Genomic DNA, 25,245 nt, shown 5'->3' with positions numbered 1-25,245 from the left:
AATTTTGATGTTCTCTCACATTGGTGGTTAATGGAGAAATACCCACTCATGATGATAGTCAGTGGAAAAGTGCCCATTTACATTGGCATGCAGTGCCTTATATTAGTGGCCAGTAAAATGCTTTCCTTACATTAATGATCAGTGGAGAAGAGTCCTATTAGATTGATGGTCAGCGGAAGAAGGACCCCTGTTACTTTGGTGGTCAGTGGAAGAAGGAACCCTGTTACTTTGGGGGTCAGGGGAAATGGTGCTCCCTTACATTGGTGGTCAAGGGAAAAGGGCTTTTCTAAATTAGTGGCCAGTGGAAGGAGGAATCCTTTACATTGGCCGTCAGTGTTAGAAGGACCCTATTATACTTGTGGTCAGTGGGAAAAAATGTTTATTACATTGGCCTTTCGTAGGAAGAATACGCCTTACCTTGGTGGTCATTGGGGAAAATACTTTACATTGGTGGTCATTAAGAGGACAGATTCTACGTCTGTAAATAAAAGGTCATACAGAGAAGAATAATCATACAGACGATCCGTCTAGAAAAATCATATACCTTCTTTTCCTCATTGTAGGTATAGTATATGAAGAGGATGCTGTCCCTTGAGCCATCGGTGGCTGTCATCTGTTCAAGAGCAACTCTCACATCAATCCATTTATTTGGCTTCCATTCCCTCCACCACTGCAGGGATCCTGTTTTAACCCACACTGGCTAAAAAAAAAGGATTTACTCTGCCATTAAGATTGAATAGACACCATTTGCCAACATATATCACAAAATATACAAGTGGTAAAAGACAAATCAATTTCAGTTTTTAGTGCCGGTTCACACTTCAAATCACATGCGATGACCGTGCAATGTGATTTTAGCCATACAGACAGTATGGCTGATACCGCACACATCGCATTCGGAGCAAACTCGCACAAAACCTTTTTTTGGTCCGCACCAGATTTAGATCGCATGTGTGTTCACACCCATGCGATACAATTCATGTCCGAACTGACAGTTTGCAGTGCGATATGCAAACTGAAATGGAGGTGCCATTAACTATGTATTGACACTCCCGGCAGTTTGCATATGGAAGCGTGAACTGCCGAGCAAGTCGGTGCGATGCGGGAACCCGCAGCGGATTTGTAGGTTCCCGCATCGCACAAGTGTGAACCGAGCATAAAGGTTCATGTTTTTTTTTTTTTTAAATAACAAACATGTCATACTTACCTTCACTATGCAGCTCATTTGGCAAAGAGTGGCCCCAATCCTCCTGTTCTGGAGTCCTACGGCGGCTCTCGCTGCTCCTCCCAGCAATAGATAACCCCCTCTGGGAAGTGCTCTCCCAGGGGGTTACCTTGCAGACGCGCTCCCGAGTCATTCACTCGGCATCCATAGCCATTGGATTTGATTGACAGCAGCAGGAGCAAATGGCTGCGCTGCTATCAATCTATCCAATGAAGAGCCGAGAAGCCTAAGAGAGAGGGACTCGGAATCGCGCCCATGGAAATTCGGGGCTTAGGTAAGTAAAAACGGGGGCTGGGGGGGGGCCGGACACCGCACAGTGTTTTTTCACTTTAATGCATAGGATGTTTTAAGGGGAAAAAACACAAAGGTTTACAACCCCTTTAAGGTTTACATCACTCAAAACAGATATTTCAGATTTGAGTGGACATTGTTGGATAAAATCACTATTCAGTTTCCTTATCTCCAGTGGCTCCCACTGGCGTTAGAAACAGTCCCACAATGACAGATGTGAAATAAAAAACGTAATAGTTTCTTTGATAAAAGATGTATTAGATTTACCAAGTAAACAAAAAAATAGGATTTTTATAACAGCTTACCTGTAAAATCCTTTTCTTGAAGTACATCACGGGACACAGAGAAGCATAGTAATTACTATGTGGTTATAGAGTCTACCTTCAGGTGATGGACACTGGCACGCCCTTAAGGCAGGAAGTTCCCTCCCCTATATAACCCCTCCCATACCGGGAGTAACTCAGTTTTGTAGCAAGCAATAAGTGTCCCAATTTCCCCATCAAGAGGGGCGGTAGGGAACCGAGCAGTGAAGCCGCAACGCGTCACTTCCCGATTTCCTCACAGAGAATGGCGGCAGGGGCAGCAGAGAGACGCGCGGTTGCTCGGCCTCGGCTGCCGACATCGTGGGCGCGCTGGACAGTAGCTGCAGTATTTGTAGCTGCTGTCTTTTTAAAAAAAAAAATCGGGTGGACCTCCGCTTTAAGAGATAATAATGTATGATACAGGTTCCTGAATTCTTTCAGGTAAAGGCAAAAATGATTTGTATAGTATATATACATGGTTTGTACATTACCTGCTCTACAGCCTGTTCATAATGTCGGAAGCTATCAAGCTCTCTCCTGGTGCGTTCACTGAGCTGCTCGAAAATCTGCTTCCTCCATACAGCAGTATTGGCTGGGGTAATGGAGAGTGACTGCATGCTAATCGATAGACCTAGTGCAAAAAAAATAAAAACGGTAAATAAGAGAAGTCAGTAAAGAGACTGCCCAAGTTGATTGATTGGTTGGTTGGACAACAGTGTTGGTTTGTGTCTGGTGGCTTTATAAAAGGTAAGTAGTCTATATTTCCTTCAAACAAAGTGTTAATACTGACCCCCAAGCAGCTTTACATGAAACCACGGACCACCCTAAATTGTTACTAAACCCAAATACACTATATCTGGTCTCCCAAAGTACACAGAACACGGAGATGCAATTATTTAAGCTAAATCCCTTTTCTCATCAGCAGTATATAGCAGTTTTGTGACTTCTATCAGTGTCCAGCCGAGCACTTGTTAAAGCTTGCAAGTTTTAATCCTTTTCAGACTATCCTATGAGGCTAACCCTCTATCTGGTCAGTGCTGATTGGCGCCGGTGCCGATTACATGCAACCTCCCCCAAAGAAAAAAAAAATACTCTCTCTCTAGCAATACACACCAAACCGAACTGACGAAACAGCCTTTTTATACAATGCACAGGATTAACCCCTTTGGTTTCACAGTGAGTATAACAAGCATGATTTACTGCATATACAGACTGATTTTACTGTTGTGGCTTTAGTAACACTTTTAACAATGCCAAATAAAAAAATAAAAAACACACACTGTGCTGTGCGGCACGCTCCCAGCACAAAGGGAGATACACATATTTGCCCCACAGAAAAAAGTCCAGTGCAGTGGAGCCGCATAAATGTGTTATGTTGGCGTCAACGGGTTAAAAGCAGAACTATAGGCAAGCAGCTAAACACACAGTTGACATACTGAACATATTTATGCATCACTTTAATATCGAGTGAATATTTAATGGTCTTCAGTCACTTTTGAGATTCACTCACCCCTGATAGATGGTATAGCCAGGTCCCCAAGTTTCTTCACTATAGTTAAAGTGATTGTAAATATTCTTTTTTTTTATTTTTTATAAACAAACAGGCTTATACTTACCTTCTCTGTGCAATAGTTTTGCACAGAGCAACTCCCCGATCTGCCAAAAGGCCCTCGCTGCTGTGTCTGAGTCTATCATAAGGGAGAGAGCCGAGTGAGCCTCTGCCCTCGTGAGCATCACTGGATTGAGATCAGGTTCAGGTAAGTACAAGGTGGAGTTTGAAGGGGGGAGGCTGCATACTGAAATATTTTTTACCTTAAAGTGTAAGTAAACCCATCTATCATTTTCAGCCAAGGAAGCTGCCATCTTGGCCTATGTTTAGTCTTCAACTGCCATGGTGCTGCACATGTGATCAGTTATGACACCAGCCATTGGATGGTTTGACCGTTTGGTTGACAGCACAACCAATGGGACAGTTAGCAATCCCGGCATGCTGGGAAACTGCTTTTTGAAACTGTTAAATCGATGGGTTTACTTCCGCTTTAACGCAGAGAATGCATTAAGAAAAAAAACTTTCAGCATTTACGATGAGTTTAAAGCAATCCAACAGGCTAAAGGACATGCTCAAGCCTGTGATTAAATAATAAAGGCAACAACAGAACACTTCTTATATCATCAGTAGAATGCCAGACCTGCACACAGTGCTGTCCCTCCCTTGCCAGTCACGAGTCAGTGGTATTGCGCAAGGATTAAAGAAAGATTATATAGAGGCAGACTTCCGTATCAGGCAAAAACACATTTAAAAAAAAAGCTATATCAAATGGACTACCAATCCATGGACTTCAAAACCCTTTAAAGTGAGAAGTCCCGACACTCAGGAAACTTCTTAATTAAAAGTTACAAAAAAATAAAAGCATTAAAGAAAAAAAAAAAAGTGTATACATCACAGGAAAAAGGAATTCCATCACCACCAGCTCTCCTGTCTGCCGAGGACTTTGTTTGGGACCAGGGATCGCTGGGAACCCGTAGCGACACCGGACCTGAGCAGCTTATATGCCTTGTATCTCCCATGTTTTGTGAGTAGCCATTTGGCTGTGTGTTATACACATTTTTATTAAACTTTCTATTCTGCTGCACTTACATTGGCGCATCCTCTTTTCTTTTTTGCATACATTTCAGAGCCTGCGTCTGCTTTAGGGTTGCTGCCGCTAGTGCTTTTCTCACCTTTGGAGTATTGATTGGATCAGCGTGTCACGATCCTACGGGGTAAAATGACCGCACCAGCCAAGCAGACTCTGGCTGGAAAAAGCGCCCAGAGGCGATTCAGTTCGCATGAGTAGCGCATACAAGTCATTCATTCATTCATTAATATTGGACATTGGACTATACTTTATCATTTATTTATTGACCATATAATATCATTTTATTGATCACTATTGCTTATACCCCAATAATCTTGCGCCATCTTACTACTTTTTCTAAAAGGGACCTGAATACCCAGTAATACCACCTATAAAGCATTTAGACTTAGCACTAGAAAAAAAAAATACTACATGGTTATGGATAAATCTAAAAGGAGATTTTACAATACCATAATAATTTACTGTCCATTTTTGATTATCAGCCAGGTCCTATTATCAAACATATGGATCCATGTATTGTGTAAAACAATAAAAATATATAAAAATAAATATCCACCTGTTGGACGAGAGAACCATTTCAATGGACTAACAGAATCCACTAAGCAACCTCCTCCAGACACCCAGGTCCATAAGGGATATAAATCATTCACAAAAGGTTCCTCAGCAACTGCGGAGAAAGGCTCCAATAATGCTAGGCTGGGTTTGTCAGAAGGTTGGAGTGCATTAATTTTAGCCTCTGCCAGATCAATACTGCTCCATTGGGGAGCCCTGGTCATCCTGGAATTTGTGGAAGGTTCGGTAGGTGAGTCAGTATTTAGGCTGTTTCCTTCTTGGGGGTCAGTAGCGGAAACTGTGCTTGGTTCCTCAGTCTGTTCATCGGTAGGAATTGGAACTGTGACCTGATGGACTTCGAATGTGTTGAGCTTAAGCTCCTGTGCAAGAGTGTGTTCAGCATCTGAGTCTACATCTGATGGGATGGTGGAATCAGACTGATCCTTGACTTCATCTCCAAAAAAACAGCCAGCACTAAAATATTAAACAAATCAATCACTTCATGTGGTCAAACTCCCAATACACAGCCCAATCTAAAATCAATGCAGAGCTTGTCCAACAGGCTAACCTACTAGTCAGTATGTGCTTCTCTTCCTCTATCTTTGTATAATGCTAGCCATGAAAACAACAATAACATTTGTGATTCAACAATGGTTTGATGAAAAAAACTAAAACAAAATGGATGTGGGGGGGGGGGGGCAACTTAACCACTTGACCACCAGGCACGTAAACCCACTTAAAGCGGGGGTTCACCCTATAAACCCAAAAAAATAATTTTTTCTTCTACCATAAAATCAGGCATTGCAGCGCGAGCTACAGTATGCCTGTCCCGATATTTTTATCCCCGTACTCACCGTGTACTCGTACATCAAAGATACCGACTCCCCTCGGGGAATGGGCGTGCCTATGGAGACGGAGGATGATTGACGGCCGGCTCTGGCGCGTCACGCTTCTCCGGAAATAGCCAAAATAGGCTTGGCTCTTCACGGCGCCTGCGCATAGCCTGTGCGCAGGCGCCGTGAAGAGCCGAGACCTACTCCGGCTGTCTTCGGGGAGAGTGACGTGCCAGGGCCGGCCGTCAATCATCCTCCCTCTCCATAGGCACGCCCATTCCCCGCGGGAGCCGAAATCTATAATGTACGAGTACACAGTGAGTACGGGGGTAAAAAAAATCGGGACAGGCATACTGTAGCTCGCGCTACAATGCCTGTCTCGATGGTAAAATCGTGTCACTGAGGGTGAACCACCGCTTTAATAACCAGACCAATTTTCAGCTTTCGGTGATCTCACAATTTGAATGACAATTACTTAGTCATACAACATTGTACCCAAATGAAATTTTCGTCCTTTTTTTCACACAAATAGAGCTTTCTTTTGGTGGTATTTAATCACCGTTGGGTTTTTTATTTTTTGCGCTATAAGAGAAAAAAAAGACTGAAAATTCTGTAAAAAAAAAAAAAAAAAATTTCTTTGTTTCTGTTATAAAATTTTGCAAATTTTGTATTTTTTCTTCATTCTTTTGCATAATGTGAAAGATGAAGTTACGCCGAGTAAATAGATACCCAACATGTCACCCTTCAAAATTGCACACGCTCGTGGAATGGCGCCAAACTTTGCTACTTAAAAATCCCCATAGGTGACGTTGCAGGGTATTGTGGGGTATTGCAGAGTAGTGTGGGGTATTGCAGAGTAGTGTGGGGTACTGCATTTGTCACAAATCCAGCCCACAGCACTCGTGCTGCATCCGCTCTCTCCCCTCTCTTCTCACACTGTACCGTTCGGTACAGAGAGGGGAGGGAGGAACCGGCATCATCACATAACGCCGGTTTGTTTACAAGTGATCGCTCCGTCATTGGACGGAGCGATCACGTGCTAAACTGCCGCTATTAGCGGCGATTTACCGTGATCCGTGATGCGCCGGGTCCTCCGGACCCGGCCGTCACGGACATTCCCGTGCGCGCGCCCCATGGGGAGCGCGGTAGCGCGATTCTGGGAGGACGTCAATGGCGTTAAAAAAAAAAAAGAGAAGGGGGAGGATTACCCCCCCCCCATCATCTATAAACAGCCCTGTAAAAAAATGAGGGCCTCCACATTAAACTGGAAGGCCATATACAGCCCCAGATCACAAGATGAACACCAGTGGTCTACCAGCTTCACATTATTTATGCAGATATAAAACACTACTCTGCACATATACACACATTTTTCTCCAATGAATATATCAGAGAAAATGAGTTATTACCTTAGTAAGCTGGATACACTTCCAGAGTTTGACCTTTCATTTTCCCGACTCACCACAATAGCTTTCCACATTTTACCACTGAGCTCACTAGGGGTGACTCCTTGGCGGAAATACACTGCTCTGTCATCATATCCAATCCCCCAGACCTAAATGAGATACAAGACAGTTACAGCACATGTATGCGTTTTTTTTTTTTTTTCAATAAATGGCTGCAAGCAGAACTTGTATATAGGTACCTGATCATTCAGTCCCACACTCAACATAGCCATTTCTCCCACCATCTCAATCCAGCTAGTGCCACAAGGGTTGTGCGAGTTAACACCCCTCCTGAACCATACCTGGATGGGAATAAATCAACAAATCTGCTGTTAACAAAGAGTTATAGTACAGATATCTTCTTGCAAGCCTTGGGAGCTCGTACATCCTAGGAGTTTTAATATGAAAATTGTTGCTAATATGCGGATTTAGACCTGTCAAAGTCACAAAGTTAACCCCCCCCCCCCCCCACCCCACTTGCACCTTCATGTTGAACAGGAAGACCACCCATCTGGAGATGGACTTGTACAAATGTCCAGGACATAAGATAGCAACTATCGCTGCTAGAAGTGTTGACATTTTCTTATTGGAGCATCTCAGAATCTGGGGCTTTTGGAGCACTAGGCACATGCTTTGTAGTCCTACAACCAGTTGTGTATTTTTACATTACAGATGCACAGATTCCATCACATATCTGGAAACAAAGGGATTGTTCCCAGGGTGGTAGGTGGAGACATGCAAAGAATTCATTTTTACACCAGCAGCCAACTGTACATCCAGAACCACTGTTGTAAAATTCAGATACATCTAACTACTGTATTTATTGGCGTATAACACTCACTTTTTTACCCTGAAAATAGAAGGTAAACTGTGCCTACGTGTTATACGTAGGGGGCTGTGGAAAGTTTTTTCCCTGAAACTTCCCTCTTAAAGTTAGGGTGCGTGTTATACGCCGATAAATACGGTATTACAGAGCCATTTATCTCAAACTGCATACAGCGGTTTCAGGCTTGCAGGCCATCAACAATGCAGTTTACAGTAACAATGGCTTATAAAGAAGGGCTTCTGAAGCAATGACAAGGTTTAACCCAGAAGCCTCTGGTGAGGAGGGACTAATAGAATCAAAAATTTCCTCCAAAGATCTGTTTTAAGAAGGCTGTAATATGCGGTCCATTGTTTCGGTAGGCGCTTTTAATTCCTTTAGTCCAGTGGTTCTCAACCTTCTAGGGCCGTGACCCCTTAATAAAATTTCACAAGTTGTGGGGACCCCTAACAGTAAAATTATTTTCGTAGCGAGGGTTGTTAGCACCCAAGGCAAGACAAGTAATTTACGCCCCTAACCCACAGACATTTAGCGCTCCTTGTAATGGCAACTATAATCGCAGGTAGTGTCACTCAATGTCTCCGGCTTCACTGTGTCTCCGGCTCTGTGGCGTCTCGTAGCAGTGACACCTATGCCGAAATCAGGAGACAGGGTCTCCTCCAGCCCCTCCCACTTCACATTTCTCACCAGTCAGCTGACCTCTAGTCTTGCCCCCCAGCCATGCCATAAACTGAATGGGCGCCTGCGAAGAGGCTGAGTGGGCAGCTGCGGGCTCCAGGAACAGCCCAGATGGGTGGCCACATGCTCCAGGGATAGCCCTGCTGGGTGGCTCCAAAAATGCTGGGAGAGTTATACGGGCTTCAGGAACAGCCCAGGATTTGGTGACCCCCTGGTAAATCATCATTTGACCCCCGAGGGGGTCCCGACCCCCAGGTTGAGAACCACTGCTTTAGTCCCTTAAACTTCTGAGCTATACTTTCTGTACAGATGTACTGTTATGCTAAAATCCATCATAAAGTAACAACATTTTGCACTTTATGACAATTCTGACATCCTGTGTTCATAAGGCCTCATGCACACTGCATATTTTTTACAGCTGCTCCTAGGGGCATCTGTCAATTTTTTTTTCCTGCCTCTAAACTCCCCTACGTGTTAGCCTGTATGTCCATGCACACATAAGCTTTTAGCAGCGTTTAGCTGCAGGAGAGTTTAGAGGCATAAAAAAAAAAAAAAAACGGTGCATCCAGGAGCAGCAGAGTTTGGGCAGAATTAAAGCTTGGCGCTACTAAAAGCTGCTAGATGCATTTAGAGTTTGAGCATTAATTCATTTTAATGGCCAGAATAAATTATTCATTTAGGCCAGGAATCTTGAATTCAAATTCAAGGAGGTCCGGTTACTAAAATTTTCTTTGGGCCAAGGTCCGAATCTCAAGTCCCCATTTTTCCCCATCACAGTGCTTCTTTACATCAGGTGTCCCCATCACAGCGCTCATTTGCAATAGGCATTCCCGTCAGACTGCCTCCTTACATCAGATGTCCCCATCAGAGTCCCCCTTAACATAAAATGTGCCCATCAGCGTGCCGCTTAATATAAAATAAGGGTCACGCTGATGGGCACATTTTATATTAAGGGGCACTCTGATGGGCACAAGAAAACAATATTTTTTACTTTTTGCTATAATAAATACCCCCCAAAAATATATAATTTTTTTTTCTCAGTTTAGGCCGATACGTATTCTTCTACTTATTTTTGTTAAAAAAAAAAAAAAGCAATAAGAGTTTATCGATTGGTTTGCGCAAAATTTATAGCGTTTACAAAATAGGGGATATTTTTATGGCATTTTTATTAATATTTTTTTTTTTTACTACTAATGGCGGCGATCAGCGATTTTTTTCATGACTGCGGCATTATGGCGGACCCATCAGACAATTTTTACACATTTTTGGGACCATTGTCATTTTCACAGCAAAAAGTGCTATAAAAATGCATTGTTTACTGTGAAAATAACAATTGCAGTTTAGGAGTTAACCACTAGGGGGGGGTTGTAGGGGTTATGTGTTTCTAACTGTAGGGGGGTGGGGCTGGATGTGTGACGTCACTGATCGCCTTTCCCTATATCATGGAACAGAAGATCAGTGACAGTGCCACTCTGAAGAACAGGGAAGGTGTGTTTACACACACCTCTCCTCGTTCTTCAGCTCCTGTGACTGATCGCGGGACACCGGCGGCGATCATGTCCCGCGGGCGCGATCACGGAGCTTCGGACCCGGTCGTGGGCGCGCACCCGCGACCCATGGCTGGGCACTTAAAGGGGGCGTACAGGTACGTGCCTGTGCCCAGCCGTGCCATTCTGCCAACGTAAATGTGCAGGAGAAGGTCCTTAAGTGGTTAAATAACCATCCTGTGTGCATGAAGCCTTAAAGCGGGGTTCCGGGCATAACTTTTTATTTTTTTTGCAAGCTAAAATTAATCACATTAAATAGTCCCTAAAACATATTAATAGCTCCCCAATCGTTCCAGAAATCATTACAAACACTTGCCTTATATCCTCCAGCTCATGTTATGGCCGTACCCATCATATGTGTGGGCATGTGAAGCCCAGTTCCCTTTTCTTCCTGGTTTTCAGGGAGAGGTGCATGCTGGGCGATTTTTAGGCACAGTAATGCCCAGAGACTCCTGGGAAATGAGTGTCATCATTTCCCAGGAGGCAATGGGGTCTTAGGACAGGAAGTTGAATCACCCAGAACCAGGAACAAGGCAGATTAAGAATTCTGCCTAGTAACAGCCAGATAGAAGCGAGTAAAAATTGTATTTATTTTATAAATTTTTTTACAGTAAAGGCAAGCTGTTAATAGAAAGTTAATTTTTAGGGTGGAACTCCATTTTAAGGTAGCGCGGTCTTTGAAATCTAGCACAATTCATTGCAAACCTATATTTAAGAGCATGCTGGCCATCAATTAAGTAGAATTCAATTACATCATGAAAAAAAGCCTAAAGAAACCACACTATCAATGTCCATTTTAAACAGTTACTAAACTTCCAACCACTAGGCATTTTCCATTGAACGTTGACTTGTTGCAACTCTGTACAAGGTGTACGAAGTGATAAGGCAGGTTCACTTTTAGATCTGTCCCTCAAAAACCATCTCAAATGTATGGCAATAAAGCGTGTAGCCTTACTTTTCGTTCTTTTGTCACGGCCCATACCACGTTCACACCAACAGACACGTGCATGATCCCATCTCCAGGTGTTGGAGCTTCCACAATAGTCCAGGAATTACCTACCATTACAAAGAGATTTTCAGAGAAAAATGCACATATCCTGCACACAGGGAGAACTGCTGCACTGTCCCTTTCCCTCAATTTACAGGAAGAGGATACATTGGACACTTTTAGGACCATTTTGTGTGACTTCCAGCAATGTTTGATCTAAATTGAGATTACCAACTTGATTCATAATAGGCTTTTTCTGTATGTGATCATGCATAAAGTATTAGAGAACTCTGATATAGTGGAAAATCGTAAAAATAAATGTAAAGACCATTTCTGGGCAAAACCGAAAGAGTGGGTTTAAATGACATAGATTAGCAGATATAAGAAATTAATACTTCTATATTGTTTGCTCTATGAAGGAAAAGCTTATATGCAGTCAAATCCCCCCCCTCCATTATGTCATGCTAAATTATAGAAGTTAAAAGGAAATACAGTGGAACCTCGGATTGCGAGTAATGTGGTTAACGAGCGTTTCGCAATACGAGCACCGTATTTGAAAAAATCCTAACTCGGTTTGCGAGCGTTGTCTAGCAAAACGAGCAGGATTCAGGCCAAAGCAAAGCCGCCGGTATCCCGCGATCAGTCCTCCGGAGCTGAAGAACGAGGAGAGGAGTGTGTAAACACACCTTCCCTGTTCTTCGTTGTCGCGCTGTCATTGATCGTGTGTTCCCTGATATAGGGAAACACGATCAATGACGTCACGCGTCCAGCCCCGCCCCCCTACAGTTAGAAACACATATGAGGTCACACTTAACCCCTTCAGCTCCCCCTAGTGGTTAACTCCCAAACTGCAATTGTCATTTTCACAGTAAACAATGCATTTTTATAGCATTTTTTGCTGTGAAAAGGACAATGGTCCCGACAAAAATGTGTCAAAATTGTCCGATGTGTCCGCCATAATGTCGCGGTCACGAAAAAAAAAAAAATAGCTGATCGCCGCCATTAGTAGTAAAAAAAAAAATATTGATAAAGAAGCAATAAAACTATCTCCTATTTTGTAAACGCTATAAATTTTGCGCAAACCAATCGATAAACGCTTATTGCGTCTTTTTTTACTAAAAATAGGTAGAAGAATACGTATTGGCCTAAACTGATAAAAAACAAAAACAAAAAAAAAAATTATATCTTTTTTGGGGATATTTATTACAGCAAAAAATATTGATTTTTTTTCAAAATTGTCGCTCTATTTTTGTTTATAGCGCACAAAATAAAAACCGCAGAGGTGATCAAATACCACCAAAAGAAAGCTCTATTTGTGGGAAAAAAGAGGACACCAATTTTGTTTGGGAGCCACATCGCGCAATCGTCAGTTAAAGCAACGCATTCCCGAATCGCAAAAATTGGCCAGGTCCTTTACCTGCATAAAGGTCCGGGTCTTAAGTGGTTAAGATACTTTTCTTTTAAAGCAAAGGTTTTATATATGTGAAACATGAAGTCCCTTACCCTATGATCAAACAGAAAGGAAAAATCTCCCTACCCAGGAGGCATGGTAATAAAAAAATCTGTTCTGAACTCTTCCCCACTCTACCCAAAACTACAAAAAGGTTGCCCTGAAGTTCCGCTTCCAGTTTCAGTGCTCCCACAGTTTGGACTTTCTGTAAGAGGTAAAGGAGCCTTTATCATCGATGTGGAAATTGCCTCCACTCACAACGTGTGGGAAGACTTAAGCCCTGTACGCACGATCGGTTTGTCCGATGAAAACAGACCGATGGACCGGTTTCATTGGACAAACCGATCATGTGTGGGCCCCATCGGTTTGTTTTCCATCGGTGAAAAAAAAATAGAACATGTTTTAAATTCTTCCTATGGATAAAAAAAACGATAGAAAAAAATTGTCTGTGTCCATCGGTCAAAAATCCATGCATGCTCAGAATCAAGTCGACGCATGCTCGGAAGCATTGAACTTCGTTTTTTTCAGCACGTCGTAGTGTTTTCCATCACCGCGTTTTGGCACGGTCGGATTTTTGATTGATGGTGTGTAGGCAAGACTGATAATAGTCAGCTTCATCGGGTATCCGACGAAAAAATCCATCGGATTAGATTCCATCAGATATCCTATCGTGTGTACGAGGCTTAACTCTTAAGTGAAACATTATATAATTTTGAATGGATGTTCAACACTGGTGTTAAAGTTCTAGGAGATCTCCATATATGCCTGCTTTTAAATGAAGCTATATAGAATTACCTTTAGGGCAGTTCCTGCTGATACCTTCTCTCACAATTGCTTGGCCTTCCCAAAGAGCAGCCCACAAGAGGTCATACGGCCCACAACTGATCTGAATAACTTCACTGGGAGTTTCTATATCCAGCCAAGAGGAGCCCTCAGGATTGTCATGGCAAACATTTTCCCTGAACCAAAGCTAAACACAAAATAAGTTTTACTGGCACGATATTGAGATTTTATTTTCACACTAAAAGTCTTCAATATGACCATTGATCACACAGCTCGTAATTTAGTTTGAAACTAAGTACAATTTTAAGTTGATCAGCCGAGAATTATTTCTTCAAATGAATCAGCCCAAATTTTTCTTTTCAAATAAAAAGACTACTTTTAGGCCATGCCTGTAAAGAAAAGACTTAGGCCCGGATTCAGAAAGCCCGGCGTAACTTTGTGCGGGCGTAGCGTATCTCAGATACGCTACGCCGCCGTAACTTAGTGAGGCAGGTTCTGTATTTAGAAATAACCTGCGCCCTAAGTTACGGCGGCGTAGCATATGTGGTCCGGCGTAAGCCCGCGTAATACAAATTATCCAGGCAGTGGGCGTGTTGTATGCTAATGAATGGTGACCCCACGCAAATGACGTTTTTTACTAACGGCGCATGCGCCGTCCGTGGAAGTATCCCAGTGCACATGCTCCAAATTACGCCGCAAAGCCTCATTGGTTTCGATGTGAACGTAACTTACGCCCAGCCCCATTCACGGACGACTTACGCAAACGACGCAAAATTCTACGCTGGCCCGACGTCCTTACCCAACATTGGCTACGCCTCATATAGCAGGGGTAACTTTACGCTGGAAAAAGCCTTACGTAAACAATGTAAAAAAATGCGCCAGGCGCACGTACGTTTCTGAATCAGCGTATCTACCTAATTTACATATTCTATGCGTAAATCTATGGAAGCGCCACCTAGCGGCCAGCGTAAATATGCAACTAAGATACAACGGCGTAAGAGACTTACGTCAGTCGTATCTTAGCCAAATTTCGGCGTATCTTGCTTTCTGAATACAGAAAGAAGATACGCCGCGTAAATTCTAGGATGCGCCGGCGTATCAATAGATACTCCAACGTAAATTCTTTCTGAATCCGGGCCTTAATGCATAGATGTCCCACTCCCTGCATCACTTATTTGCTTTAGGAACCAACCACTGCAGAAGACTCTTTGACATCCAACACTAGGTGTGTAGGAAGTGTGTGGGATGTTTGGTCTGCCACTAAGCACAGTGGTTTGACCTGCCAGTCCCTACAACATGGCTGTGTTCTGGAGTGGCATAAGACTTGGCAGATCAAAGAGCACACACGAAGACCACCAACCACAAAGGAAGACCAGATATTCAACACTACCAGAAGCGTCAACAGTTCTTTAGATTCTTTAGAAATCCTTAGCTCTTCAAAAGAGAGATCTGCAGGTCTTTTCTTCACAGGCTAACCTTATTTTCGAGATTTTATTTTAGTGACAGAATCATGCAAGAAACAAGCAGGCTGCCATTGCTAAACCTTCTCCTGCTGAAAATTCTAACCCTTTTGCTTCAAGACTTTGCATCATCGACCTGGTACAAGTTTGTTTTCCTTGACTTTCCCAATCTGTATACTTGTTCTAAGTCACTGAATGGTTCCCCATTATAATATATGAGATTGCCCAAGAGTTCAGCACTTACCTTTCCTTGCAAAGAAACTGTCCAGACAGACAATCGTCCAATAGGTTCATCTGTGATCTCCCATCCTCCCACTGATATGTCGTTTAAAGGGTCAGGTAGCTGCTTGTTATCCATGTGGGAGGGAATCTGAAACACATTATAAAGGCAGAGTGAGCTGCAGCCCATGGAAACACCAGAGAAATTATCTGCATGGAGTTTGTTTGTTCCTCTATGTTTCTACTGGGTTATTTTTGGTCATTTTGGTTGCATCCCACAACTCATAGGTTAACTGGCCTTAATGTGTGCATGTGTGTCTGTAGGACTGTATGAATGTATGACTGTAGTACTTTGGACAAAAGGCTGGAAGCAAGAATTGATGTAAAGACCTCTATATAATCTAGAAAGAAAATATGTAATATGCTGACACCATATAAATGTAGTGAACTAGTGAAAATAACAAACTTTTTCTAGTCTGTGCATACTGTAAGTTCATGGGATGCAGGATTGATTTACATTTTAGACATATTACACAATAGGGGAATTTACTAAAGGCAAATAGACTGTGCAGTTGCAGTAAATGTGGTAAAGCTTTGCCGATTTCCATCATTCAATCATGTGCAAGTAAAAATGCAGTTTTTATTAAAAATATTCTTTGCACCCGATTGGGTATTCCTAACAAAGTAAAGCTTCACCATATTTACATTTACCAAGGAAAATAAGTGCAACTGTACCTGTAGATTGCAAGTGCACAGTTGTATTTGCCTTTAGTAAATCCACCCCAGTATGCATCACAGCTTTGCATCTTAGATTGTAAGCTCTAAGGGGCAGGGCCCTCCGATTCCCACTGTATTAAAGTGTATTGTATTTGTGCTGTCTACCCTCAAGTTGTAATGCGCTGCTTAAACTGTCAGAGCTATATAAATCCTGTATAATAATTCTAGTACTGATGTTCGTTTTATATAAAACATTTACCTTAGCCCATGTATTTCTAGACTTGTATCTTCTGTATCGGATCCACCGCCTGCGACGTACACAAGAATTCCATTTTTTGTCCTTTGTATAAGTTGCTGGGAAATCTATAGCATAAGTCCAGCCCTATAACACAGGATAACATGAACACTATGATCAGAAATTGCCAAACAAGGTCCCTCTACATCAGGGGTGACCAACCTTTTGAAGAGCAAGGGCCACCTAAGCAACTTGGTAACCGGTCGTGAGCGGTGTGGGTGCATGGCAGCAAGTCCATTTACATCTGCTACTCCTTTGAGGTGAATGGAGGGTCCAATTGGGTCGGACTGACTGTGTGAAAGGGGCCTATGTCTCGGTGCAGGTAATCCTCAGGTGAACTGCTCTGCACTTGCGGATCAGTTTGAAAGCGATCCGGGACGAGGGCGCGGCTATTCGTTTCTAGCCGCCCCCTCGCGATCGCTCCCCGGAGCTGAAGAACCGTATGTAAACACGGCTTCCCCATGCTTCACTGTGGCGGCTGCATCGATCGTGTCATCTCTTTTATAGGGAGACACGATCGATGACGTCAGACCTACAGCCACACCCCCCTACAGTTGTAAACACACACTAGGTGAACCCTAACTCCTACAGCGCCCCCTGTAACTGCAACTGCCATTTTCACAATAAACAATGCAATTTAAATGCATTTTTTGCTGTGAAAATGACAATGGTCCCAAAAATGTGTCAAAATTGTCCGAAGTGTCAGCCATAATGTCGCAGTCAGGAAAAAAACCGCTGATCGCCGCCATTAGTAGTAAAAAAAAATTAATAAAAATGCAATAAAACTATCCCCTATTTTGTAAACGCTATAAATTTTGCGCAAACCAATCGATAAACACTTATTGCGATTTTTTTTTACCAAAAATAGGTAGAAGAATACGTATCGGCCTAAATTGAGGAAAAAAAATGTATATATGTTTTTGGGGGATATTTATTATAGCAAAAAGTAAAAAATATTGAATTTTTTTCAAAATTGTCGCTCTATTTTTGTTTATAGCGCAAAAAATAAAAACCGCAGAGGTGATCAAATACCACCAAAAGAAAGCTCTATTTGTGGGGAAAAAAAGACGCCAATTTTGTTTGGGAGCCACGTTGCACGACCGCGCAATTGTCTGTTAAAGCGACACAGTGCCGAATCGTAAAACCTGGCCTGGTCATTTAGCTGCCTAAAGGTCTGGGGCTTAAGTGGTTAATAACAGTATTCTATTCTATTCCATCCCAGAGCAGGAGGTCAGAGGGCTCCCCGGGCCACTGGTTGGGCAGCTCTGCTCTACACAAATCAACCCCATTGGTGAAATCATATGGCAACAGGCAAGACACAGAGGTAATTCAATACAACTGTAAATTTGAAAATAATAGCAATCAGTAAAGTTTCATGTTTACTATTTGGTAAAAAATAAAACCTGGAGTTCCAATTTCTTGCTATAATAACAATTCCACTGTTGCTGTCATTTTCGTGAAACACAACAGGACCAGCTCTGGCTTTGCTTCTGGTTCCCTCTGTTCTCCCAAGCTTGAACATGGGATCCAGTGCTGGATCTGTGCACAGACAAAGCTACCAATAGGATAGTATATGTGGAACATGCAAATTACCGCAAGGTCTGCTTTAAAGTAGAACTTTAGGCAAAAATTTATTTTTCATTTTGGATAGAGCAGAGGAGAGTAACTATTGACCAAGCGACTGGGCCATTCTTACACATTATTATGCTTTGATCTAACCCATTCCATTGTAGCTCTGGCTGTATGTTTAGGGTCGTTGTCCTGCTGGAAGGTGAACCTCCGCCCCGGTCTCAAGTCTTTTGCAGACTCTAACAGGTTTTCTTCTAAGATTGCCCTGTATTTGGCTCCATCCATCTTCCCATCAACTCTGACCAGCCTTCCTGTCCCTGCTGAAGAAAAGAATCCCCACAACATGATGCTGCCACCACCATGTTTAATAGTGTGGATGGTGTGTTTAGGGTGACGTGCAGTATTAGTTTTTCGCCACACGCAGCGTTTTGCTTTTAGGCCAAAAAGTTACATTTTGGTCTCATTTGATCAGAGCACCTTCTTCCATGTGTAGTTTTCTGTGTTCCCCACATGGCGTCTCGCAAACTGCAAACAGGACTTCTTAGATGAATGCTCTCCTTGCCCAGCCTGTCAGTTTAGATGGATGGCCATGGTAGTTTTGCAGTTGTGGCAGACACTTTCCATTTTCAGATGATGGATTGTACAGTGCTCTGTGAGATGTTCAAAACTTGGGAATTTTTTTTATAACCTAACCCTGCTTTGACCTTCTCCTCAACTTTATTCCTGACCTTTCTGGTGTGTTCCTTGTCTTTCATGGTGCCGTTTCTTCACTAAGGTTCTCTAACAAACCTCTGAGGGCTTCACAAAACAGCTGTATTTATACTGAGATTAAAATGACGCACAGGTGGACTCTATTTACTAATTAGGCGATTTCTGAAGGCAATTGGTTCCACTAGATTTTAGTTGGGGGTATCAGGGTAAAGGGGGCTGAATACAAATGCACGTCACACTTTTCAGATAGTCATTTGTAAAACAAATTAACCCTTTATCATTTTCCAATTCAATTTCACAATTATGTGCCACTTTGTGTTGATCCATCACATAAAATCCCAATAAAATACATTCATGTTTTTGGTTGTAACATGACAAAATGTGGAAAATTTCAAGGGGTATGAATACTTTTTCAAGGCACTGTATGTTCAAAGGTGAGCTTTTCTAGTATATTTGGGACTTCCTACGAGTCACTCTTACTTGCATAAAGCTCTTCCATGGACATCTAAAACCACAGTTATTATTTTCTCTTTGGACTGGAGGTCATTGGTGGATTACTGATGAGACATTCTCAGATGACCACAGGAAAACAGACATACGGGAAGCTGAAGGTCTATTTCAGAAAAAAGAAACTTTCAACAGCAAAAGGGTGTATTTTTGGAACCTATCTTCTAATGTGCCTGCTTACAGCCAAACGGTTTGACTGAAGGTGTAAAAAGGAACTTTTCTTCAGGGTAATAATGAAAAGGGGTTCACCAATAGACCTAATGATCTTTTCAGCTACCTTCTGACCTAGGAAGGCAAGTATTTTCAATAGAACCCATCAGGACTGTTTATACATGACCCAGGCTCCCATACAATAACCAATGCAACATGAGATTTTAGGCTGACAGATCATTTTAAAGATTTCCTCTTACACGTTGTAAAAAAAAAAAAAAAAAAAAAAAAAGAAGAAGAAAGAAAAACTTCTACAGCAAGCAAAAATCTCAACTTTTCTGATACCTGGTGACATGACCCCCTGATACATTCAAAAGCCTTGTACGCACGATCATATTTCCATCAGACAAATGCGTGGAATTTTGTGCAAAAGGCGTTGGCCGTGAAATTGGTATGCATACAGACGGCAAAACTTTTTCAGCCAACATACACGAAACTACACGTTTTTTAATAATTCTTTAGCGCCACCCTTTGGGCAACTTCTGCTAATGTATTGCTATGGTTAGCATTGGTTCGGAGCATGCGTATTTGTACTTTGGATTTTATTCCGACAAGACACATTTGTTGTCGGACAGTTGTAAAGCATGCTATCCCACATTTGTTGTTGGAAATTCCAACAAGAATTGTCCGATGGAGTTTACAAAACAGTCAGATTTTCCGACAAAACCCTGCCATCACATATTTGTTGTCACAAAATCCGATCGTGAGTACGTGGCATAAGAGTCCCAGGAATGTTCACTGCAAGTGGCCCTAATGCCGCGTACACATGACCGTTTTTGATGACGAGAATAAATTCAATTTTTTAAATTGGTCGTTAAAAACGATTGTGTGTAGGCTCCAGAGAATTTTTCTCGACGAGAAAAATGGGCATTAAAAATTTAGAGCATGCTCTATTTTTTCTCGTCGTTTTCATGTCGTCATTTTTCTCATCGTGAAAAATGGTCGTGTGTACGCTTTAACGTCAGGAAAAAAAACGAGCATGCTCAGAAGCAAGTTACAAGATGGGAAATTTGCTATTCGAATGGAACTTCCCCTTTATAGTGCCGTCGTACGGTGTTGTACGTCACCGCGCTTTGCTCAAGCATTTTTTATCACGATCGTGTGTATGCAAGGCAGGTGTAGTGTCACCGTTTGCTCCCTATCGCAGAATGCAGCCTAAGTCACGTGGCGTCAAACTGCACATGCGCAATGCGTTCCAACGCCAAATGCGATGCGTTCCAGGGGATTCACGACACTACCGTTCAGTGAACCCATCACAATTTGTGACGGAAGTGATGAGGAAGCATACACAGAGCGGGGGGGGGGGGGGGGGGGGCGGAGAGAAAGACATACAGATGTAATGAGAACCATACAAAGAGCGGGGGGGGCGGGAAAAAAAAGAGACATGCAGATATAATGAGAACAATACACGGAGCAGGGGGAGAGATAATGAGACATGCAGATACAGTATGGTTCTCATTACATCTGTATGTCTCTCTCTCTCTCCCCCCGCTCTGTGTATGGTTCTCGTTACATCTGTTTGTTTGTCTCTTTCTCTCCCGCCCCCCCCCCCCCCCCGCCGCTCTGTGTATGGTTCCTCGTCACTTCGGTGACAAATTGTGATGGTTCACTGAACGGTAGTGTCGTAAATCCCCAGGAACGCATCGCATTTGCCGATGGAACGCATTGCGCATGCGCAGTTGGCCGCCACGTGACTTCCGCAGCATTCTGCGATAGGGAGCAGAATATGACACTGCACAGGCTTGAGAGGAATGACATCGAGAAAAACTTATAGGTAGATTCAGGTAGAGTTAGGCCGACTTATCAGTAGATAAGTCGACCTAACTCAGAATCTACGCCGACCTATGTTTAAGCGTATGCTCAAACAGAGATACGCTTAAACATATCTAAGATAGGACGGCTTGCGCCGTCCTATCTTAAATTGCAATTTTTCGGATGGCCGCTAGGTGGCGCTTCCATTGCGGCCGGCGTAGAATATGTAAATGAGTTTCTACGTCAATTCACGAACGTACGCCCGGCCGCCGCAGTCGATTTACGCCGTTTCCGTAAGGCCTTAGGCGGCCTAAAGTTATTCCATCTATGAGGTGGAATAAGAATGTTAAAGTATGGCCGCCGTTCCCGCCGCGAGGTTCGAATTTTTTACGTCGTTTGTGTAAGTCGTCCGCGAATCGGGAGTTACGTCGTTTACGTCCACGTCGAAATCAATAGGTCCGTACGGCGTACTTAGCCGCAATGTGCACTGGGAAATGTAGTCGCCCGGCGCATGCGCAGTGACAAAAAAACTTCAAAAACGTGAGGTCAAGCCTCATTTCCATTAAACACGCCCCCCTCCAACCAATTTGAATTAAGCGCCCTTACGCCAGCCGCGTTTACACTACGCCGCCCTAAGTAAGGAGGCAAGTGCCTTGAGAATAATGTACTTGCCTCTCTTACTTAGGGCGGCGTAGTGTAAACACGCTAGGCTACGCCGCCGCAAATTAGCGCGCCCTTACCTGAATCTACCCATTAGTTTTTTCCATGACATGAAAAATGGTCGTGTGTACACGGCTTAACACTTAAAAGCAAGGTTCTCTTCTTACATAAAATTGTGCTTCTCCCATTCCACCCACAGTGCCTAGTATACCAAATCTCACAAGCGAACACTCTGGCAGTTTGCGGGAGTGTCTTCTCGAAAGATACAAGAAATGGGATACTCAGCATCACTCAGGATCTCACATTTAGCACCCTTTGTTATGTAGGATGGGGAAGGAGATGCAGGCTTGCAGCTAACATGGGCTCGAGGCAAATGCTACGGGTTTGAAATTTGAGGTCAGGCAAAACCTCAGACTGAACAGTAAATTCAATACTCAAACTTACAGCTGGACTACATTAGTTCCCATTTCTACCACAGGGAAGTCCATGCTATCAAGTGTGGGTTTACTTTGTTCCCCTTTAGATAAAAACTTAGACAGGTACACTTCGGATTTTTGGGCAAAAATAAAAGATTTGGTAATTCCTCCCGAATCCACAGTTGATACTTGGGACACTGCAAGCCTGGTCACAGATTGGGCCTACAGCCTTATAAATTACCGCTAGAAGGTTCCGAACGATTTCCTCCATCTAAAGTTACACTTCTGATGAATTTTTTATATTCAACGATTAAAATGTTATGGTGCTCAGATGAGGAACGATGAGCTTGCAGTTGGCACGCAATAAACAAATGCTTTAATGAAAATGACTGATGCCCCGAACACACGGCCGGGATTTTCCGACGGGAAAACTGCGATGAGAGGTTTTGGCCGGGAATCCTGGTCGTGTGTAAGCTCCATGGCAGTTTTTCCGACTGGAAAACTGGCAAAAACCGCCGGCAAAAAAAACAAAAAAAAAACGAGACCTGGCTCTCTTTTTTCACGTTGGGATTCCCGACTGACTTTTTCCCGTCGGAAATCCCAAGCGTGTGTACGGGGCATTAGGTTCCGAAAATTCTGACAGCCCAGAACTGTCTTTGTTAGTACTATTATTTTATGATAGACAAAATGTTCGCTATATGGTGAGGAAACACGCAGACCTATAGGAATGTGATGCATGTTATATACAGCGTACCCCAGTTTGCGGTTTAATCAAATTGCAACCTATAAATCTGTTTTATTTTTTGAATACCAGCATTTAGAATCAAGAAAGATAATATGGAGCACATATGGAGCACATGTGTCAAACACAATCCCAAGGGCCAAATCTGACCTATTGCACCTCTCTTGCAGCTGTGGCACCCCCCCTCATCTCTACCACCATCTTGCAGTGGGCAGCAAAAGAGGAGGACCAAACTCTTCCTCTAGATCCTGTGCTTCTCCATGCAGCCAAGGAGCGGCTGGTTTCTGTCTCCTGTCTCAGCAGTCGGCAGCAGCGAGAACAGAACTCCTCCTACATATCCTGAGCCTCTCTGGGAAGTCTCCGCACCCGCTCATCCCCCCTACCTTAGTCTCAGCATTCAACAGTCTCTGGCAGCTTATGCCAGCCCTCCTCTGGACCTCCTCCAGACCCTGCACTTTCTGCTTCCCAGCTCTGTCCTAGCTTCTTCCTGGCAACAGCAAAAGGCAAGGGGGGGGGGGGGGTGCACGGTCATGTAGGGTGGGAGGCTCTTGACTTCTGATGGTGGGAGGGCTCTTGACATCTGATGCAAGGGGGGTGGGGTGCTCTGGACATCTAGTCTTACAGACTTAAAGTGTAAGTAAACCCCCCTATCGTTTTCAGCCAAGGAAGCTGCCATCTTGGCCTCTGTTTAATCTACAACTGCCATGATGCTGCACATGTGATCAGTTTAGACACCAGCCAGTTTGGTTGAGAGTGCAACCAATTGGAGTGTTACATTTCCGGCACGTGCCGGAAATTAAATAGTTTTATGGATGGGTTTACTTCCGCTTTAACTAGCCCTTCGAGGGAAACTATAATGCTGATACTGTTGTAATGAAATGGATATAGAGTGCAATATATTCACTAAACCAACATATCAGAACTAATTACTGCATTTTAGGAGTTTTAAAATTTTTAGGTGTATTCACACCTATACCTAGGTGCCAGGTCAAAACAAGTGAAACAAATAGTTAGCGATAATCACATCTTAGAGAAGCGGAACACAAACTGTTAGCTTAGGCCCTGTACACACGATCGGACAAAACCGATGAAAACGAACTGAAGTTCAGCTTCATCGGTCCAAACCGATCATGTGTGGGCCCCAATGGTCAGTTGTCCTTCGGTCCAAAAAAAGAGAACTTGCTTTAAAATTGAACCGATGGACGCCTAACTGATCGGTCAAAACCGATGGTTAGTAAGCAAAAGCATCGGTTCAAAACCCGCGTATGCTCAGAATCAAGTCGACGCATGCTTGGAAGCATTGAACTTCATTTTTCTCTGCACGTCGTTGTGTTTTACGTCACCGCGTTGGACTCAATCGTTTTTTTAACCGATGGTGTGTAGGCACATCAGACCATCAGTCTGCTTCATCGGTTACCCGATGAAAAAACGGTCCTTAGGACCGTTCTCATCGGATGGACCGACCGTGTGTACGCGGCCTAAGAGTTACTCAGAAACTGTGGTTAGGGGAAAAAATAAGCTAAAAAAAAAAAAAAGGGAAGGAAGAAGAAAGATTAGATAGGAATACAGAAGTAATATAAATATGAATTACGTTTGTGTCATATTAACATCCTTTTTCAGAGCAGGTCATAATAAAAAAAAAAAAAACCTGACATAAATTACAAACTAGTTTCAATGTGTACCTTTACAGTCATCAGAGCCGATCATTTCACAAAAAAGCCAGAGAGAAAACATGGCATATATTTCCCATTTGAATTGCATTGATTGTATGAATACGATGAAAGGAAAGTCATTCAATCATCCATAAAAGGATATCAGATTATCATTATTGGATACTAGACTTGTCAGACCGATTACGTAATTAATAATCATATTTACTGTATGTAGGCAAAACCACTGAAAAAGTGAAAGAGCACATCACACACACTACAGATATTATATAAGAAATTCAAATAACCAGAGGCCAGATATTTTATCCTATAGAATATTCACACTCAGATTATGTAGCCCTCACCAGAGAGGAGGGGTGACAGACAATAAGCTCTGGTTCACACTGGTGCCACAAACCAGTGCGATCTGCACCTCCAATTTCATTGCGTTTAACAGAAGTCTATGCAATTTGCACTGAAATCGGAGGAAAAAGTAGCGCAGGAACCTTTTTCAAAGTCCCTGCGACATACGCATGTCGCAGGGACTTTGAAAAAGGTTCCTGCGCTACTTCCTGCGCAGCAATTTGAGCGGTTCCATTGCCAACAATGGGGTGCGACACGTCATGCGATTTGGAACTGTCAAATCACACCAGTGTGTACAAGGGTTTAATGCTCAAATAGACAGAGGTTTTCGTGGATCCACAGGCAAGATACAATACCACCAAAAGGTTTAGTCCCAGTTCACATATATGCGATGCAGAACCAGCGCAGGTTTCGGCATT

At 43.0% G+C, this 25,245-nt stretch overlaps 1 protein-coding gene across 2 annotated transcripts in view; it reads right to left on the bottom strand.

Moving 5' to 3' along the window:
* The window catches only part of TECPR1 (tectonin beta-propeller repeat containing 1), a 118,487-nt gene that overhangs the window by 64,491 nt on the left and 28,751 nt on the right, over nt 1-25,245 (bottom strand). For both annotated transcript variants that reach the window (XM_040356795.1, XM_040356796.1), the window contains exons 4-12: nt 16,212-16,334; nt 15,261-15,386; nt 13,569-13,743; nt 11,291-11,391; nt 7,488-7,589; nt 7,252-7,397; nt 5,014-5,483; nt 2,310-2,449; nt 545-700 (exon numbers count right to left, since the gene is read on the bottom strand). In XM_040356795.1, coding sequence (XP_040212729.1) covers nt 545-700; nt 2,310-2,449; nt 5,014-5,483; nt 7,252-7,397; nt 7,488-7,589; nt 11,291-11,391; nt 13,569-13,743; nt 15,261-15,386; nt 16,212-16,334 — 1,539 coding nt within the window. The remainder of the gene's footprint in view (nt 1-544; nt 701-2,309; nt 2,450-5,013; nt 5,484-7,251; nt 7,398-7,487; nt 7,590-11,290; nt 11,392-13,568; nt 13,744-15,260; nt 15,387-16,211; nt 16,335-25,245) is intronic.

This window comes from Rana temporaria, chromosome 6, assembly GCF_905171775.1.
Source record: "Rana temporaria chromosome 6, aRanTem1.1, whole genome shotgun sequence".
Lineage (NCBI taxonomy): Eukaryota > Metazoa > Chordata > Amphibia > Anura > Ranidae > Rana > Rana temporaria.
This window is presented reverse-complemented; position numbering and strand designations above follow the sequence as displayed.